We start from the raw sequence: 5,000 nt of genomic DNA, 5'->3' as shown, positions 1-5,000 counted from the left end.
AAAGCTAGCACGTGTCCAGTTTACAGTTTAAAGGAGTAGTTCACCCAAAAAATGACTTATTTCCCATCAATTGCAGACCCCATGAAGCCTTGAATTCATGGAGATTTTTTTGTTTTTGTCGCATATAAGCCAATAATTTGATGACCGGGTGTATTTCCGTCATGTCATGTATGTGTGTGCAAATATATTAGCCGGTAGGAGACGGGAATCAAATTATTGGCTTAGGAATGCGACAAAAACTTTAAAGTGGTCAAAAACCAGTGATGGACAAAGTACTCAATCCCAGTGCTTGAGTCAAAGTATAGATACTCCTATGGTCAACTATTACTCAACTACAAGTGAAACTTGCTCTGTCAAATGTGTACCTGAGTAAAAGTACTGGAGTACTGGCTTTGAAAAAATTATGTAACTATACATACAGTACATAAAGTACAAATTACAAAGTACCAACAAATATCACTAATAGTGTAAATAGCAGGCAGATCTACAAGCTCTAGATCGGCTATTTTCACTATATTTGAAATAATGTGCTTTTTTTGTGTGTTGTATAATTATAATATGGATCTCCTTGGGTCTGAAATAAAGATTACATTGAAATTGAATTACAATTACAATTGAGTACAATATTTGTCTTTGAAATGTAGTGAAAGATATGAATTTCATAATTAAAGAATAATAAATAAATAAAGAATAAAATTCATAAGTACCAAATTAATACTCAGGTAAAGTACATATACTCAAAAAAAAACCGAACTAAGTACTGTACTCTACTAATCAAGTAAATGTACTTTTCTACTGTCCACCAGAGTTGAAAACCATTTTGAATTCTGTGGGTCGTTTAGGTTAAGTGGTTGACTGTGTATACACACGCTCCATCATATCTTGTACCTGTGATTGCGACTTGCGGGGGCTGGAGGCGTTCACAGAAGGAGGCGCTTTGGGGGAGCAGGGAGGAGTGCCTGAGGAGGAGATGGAGCCTCGGCCTTCAGTGAACCAGGAGAACGGGACGAAGGAGCCGGAGGAGCGAGACGGGCTCTCTGACGGCTCCCTGAGAACCAGACAACCGGACAACCACAGAACACTGTCTGTCACACACTGAATACACCTTCATCCGCTTTAAACCGAAACAGTTTTCGTTGCAGCCCGACTGTTTTCTTAGCGATTATTCTATCGATAACATTTCCGATTAATCAAATTATATCAACAAATCATTTAAAGCAGCACTATGTAACTGTCCTCTTTTTTAACCCGGTTTCCTGCGCAAGTGCTGACATTTTGACCATTGAGCTAATACACCCGGTCTGCTTGCTCAGGGGATAAATTGGCTCTTGACCTCCAGGGTTAGGGGACAAATTCACGTCAGATCCTGTGTCTATAGCTGAGACATGTTGAAAAGGATGAGGCCGCACAACTCTTAGCCACGATGCAGAAAGTTTAATGAAATGAAACCAACGTTTCGACACATACAGTCTTCCTCAGGGTTTAACAGGGAATGGTGCAAACATCACTTATATAGGGACTGGGACAAAAGGTGTGCCCTTTACATGGGAGTGCTGAGACATGACCTTTGACACGATCTAAATGTCTCAATAGAAGAGCAGGGAGACAAAATACAACCACCCCTATTGTATACGTTGTATTGTATTAAAGGGACTACACCATGAATTTAAAAAATAATAATAATATTTAATATCATATTGTTTATGTCCCTCAAACGTTTTTCAAAAGGTTTGAGCCTAAATCAAGCCTCAGATATACTCATTCCAACTAACTTCTCTCTGGCTTATAAAGCACTTTCAGCTGCAATACCAAAACGTCCTGTTGGGCAGAGGGGTGCTACTGAGCAATTCTGTCTGTCAAAATACATGGGCAGAAATGGTTCGTGATGTAAGCAAACATTGCCATTCTGAGATGGCCTGTTCAGACAAGCCCATTCTGAAAATCTCTGAAATGAGAATGAATGACTGAATGTTAAAAAAAAATATTTTTTGGGGTACAAGAGACACTGGGGAGCCCAAAAAATACCCCCCCCCCCCCCCCCAAAAAAAAAAAGAAATTCATGGTGTATCCCCTTTAACATACTCTACCTTACAGATTGGACAAAATTAAAATGTATTCATTAAAAAAGTTACATAGTGAGGCTTTAACCACCAGTCTTGTTTCATACACAACGGTATCTTGCAAAAAACAGTTAAAATATCAGTTCTACAAGTCACAATGCAAAGCGTTGTGAGCTTGCATAATCGGCTATTTTCACAATTTTAAAAAAAGAGAAAAAAACTGGATGTGTCCATGGGTTTTGTCTCGTCTCCTAGCAACATGAGAGTGTTCTGTCTATTTTAAATATCAATAATCACAGAGGAGAGATTCTGTACTCACCTGCTGCCCATAGACAGCCTGTTGGATTTGTCCTTCCTCACACGGACATAAGAACGCCTGAGAGTCACCCTATAGATGAGGTAGAATGGACAGGATCATAGATAGATAGATAGATAGATAGATAGATAGATAGATAGATAGGCAGGCAGGCAGGCAGGCAGGCAGGCAGGCAGGCAGGCAGGCAGGCAGGCAGGCAGACAGACAGACAGACAGACAGACAGACAGACAGACAGACAGACAGACAGACAGACAGACAGACAGACAGACAGACAGACAGACAGACAGACAGACAGACAGACAGAGATAGATCATAACAACAGAGATGAACAGAATGTTCAAGGTCAACATTCAATAGCGTGTGTGTGCGGGTGCGTGTCTGGGTGGATGGGTGGGTGCATGCGTGGGTGGGTGCATGCGTGGGTGTGCGCGTGCATGGTGTGTACTGTATACATGTGCCCGTATGCGAGCCTGGCTCACCCCAGATCCAGGAATCGTCTCTTGGTCTTCTTATCAAAGATAACAGTGGGACTGCTGGGGTCAGCTGGACTGGTGTCACGACTGTTGTCTGATACCAGCACTAACACGCACACGCGCACGCACACGCACACACACACACACACACACACACACACACACACACACACACACACACACACACACACACACACACACACACACACACACACACACATTCAACACCGACTGACTTAAAACTTATTAAAATAAATGTCATCACTGCAGTATGTAGTCATTCAATGGTGAATCGTTTCTAATGTAGGGTAATTATGTTTATACGCATAACTAATCAAGTCATTATTGTGCACTTTTACAGTGTTTAGAGTGCAGACAATTGGCAAAGCAGAGAGAAAGATAGATGGAGAGGGAGGCAGATAGTAGAGCTGATATACAACTGGTCATCACTTGCCAATACCATGATACACTTTCATGGCAATACAGTTTACAGTTTAGGCATTTAGCAGACGCTCTTAATCCAGAGCGATTTACAGTAAGCAAGGACACAAGGTAATACATCATAATACATCAATTATACATCAAATGCATAGGTAGAAATGAAACCGCATCGACGTGGTCCATTATAAAAAAATATATTTGAATGTTTTCGTGTTGATTCGTTGATATACAAGTGACTTTGAGTAATTAGAAAAGCGCTATATAAACCTGAGTTATTATTATTATTATAATATAAGAAAAACAAACCTGCTTCTCGATTATTCGATTAACCTATGAGCAAGATTCATTCGGTTATTGGCTCTGAACATCGGTTTCGATATATTTTCTGGCGGCACAATCAAGTGCTGAAGTGTCTGGCAGCTTCACTGGAGAGTAGACGGACGGTCGTCAACACCCTGCCTCTGCTGTCCTCCCATCTTGGATCTTCAGGACAGTTCGTCCGTGAAGGGGAGAAGCTACGTAAATCCTGCGCACCGAAACCAGAGGCCGGACAGCTGGGCGCAGCACGAGACTGGAGGCTCCTGGTTTACCTGGAGCAGAGACTCTGCTTCCCAGCGGAGATTGCCACGACCAACCTCAGGCCAGATCTTGTGCTGTGGTCCTCTTCAATTCGAAGCGTCTACATCATAGAGCTCACAGTGCCCTGGGAGGATAATGTGGCCGAGGCCTATGAGCGCAAGAGGCTTCGGTATGCCGAGCTGGCAGCGGATGCTGAACAACGGGGCTGGAAGGCCAGAGTTTGTCCCGTAGAAGTGGGCTGTAGAGGCTTCGTGGGCAGGTCAGCTACCAGTCTCCTCAAGGACATGGGAATCCGAGGCCAGGCCCAACGTCAAGCCATCAAAGCCCTGTCCAGTGCTGCTGAAAGAGCAAGCCAGTGGCTCTGGATCAGGAGGAGAGACAACAGCTGGGCTCCGAAATGACACCTACGTCTAAGACGACATCAAGAGGAGTGAGGTATAGAAGGGGGTAAGGCAGAGGGGGGCGCACCTGGGACGCCAGGTGTTGCTGTTGAACCCTCTGGAGGTGTTGTGGGCCTAATCAATGAAACACCCAAGATGGAGGGCGCCCACCTGACGACCCCAATGAAACCCTTAGCCCCTTCCACCCAACCCTGTGATGACTTTATCATCCCCACCCATGTTTCTCAAGGTATAAACAAGGATTGTAACATCTAGTCCCATTCAGGTATGCGGTCAGGCGAGAAGGACGTCCCTGCCATGCAGAGTCCACTGCACTTAGGGTGATAACATCATATCCTGTGTTTGTAAAACTCTGTTAATTGCGCAGCCCTACATGCATCTTACACTGACACACCAAGACTCTGCTAGTACTAGTCTACTCTAGGATGTTTAATCCAAAGCAGACAGTGACATGATGCCATCAGCAATCATTATCAGAATCAAACATTGGCTGTGTCAAAAAAAGAAAATGTAACTGCATACATGCTATTATACATGTAGAGATCTAATCAAATCTAATAGGGATGTCCGATATTATCGGCCTCCCGATATTATCGGCCGATATTAGCATAAAAATTGATATCGGGAAAATATCGGTATCGGTTTTTGAAGAAAACATTTTTATTTATTTTTTGCTTTATAAATAAGTTACAGGAGTTCTTACTGTATATGGTGTGTGTGATATGAAAT

General features: G+C 42.9%; 1 protein-coding gene across 1 annotated transcript in view; it reads right to left on the bottom strand.

Annotated features, from left to right (window-relative positions):
• The window catches only part of samd14 (sterile alpha motif domain containing 14), a 43,362-nt gene that overhangs the window by 10,902 nt on the left and 27,460 nt on the right, over positions 1-5,000 (bottom strand). Inside the window, exons 6-8 of the mRNA XM_084072904.1 lie at positions 2,857-2,956; positions 2,380-2,448; positions 889-1,048 (exon numbers count right to left, since the gene is read on the bottom strand). Coding sequence (XP_083929030.1) covers positions 889-1,048; positions 2,380-2,448; positions 2,857-2,956 — 329 coding nt within the window. The remainder of the gene's footprint in view (positions 1-888; positions 1,049-2,379; positions 2,449-2,856; positions 2,957-5,000) is intronic.

Source organism: Gymnoscopelus microlampas (assembly GCF_963454915.1).
Source record: "Gymnoscopelus microlampas genome assembly, chromosome: 11".
NCBI lineage: Eukaryota > Metazoa > Chordata > Actinopteri > Myctophiformes > Myctophidae > Gymnoscopelus > Gymnoscopelus microlampas.
Note: the sequence above shows the minus strand (reverse complement) of the source record. Positions and strands in the feature narration are given on the sequence as shown.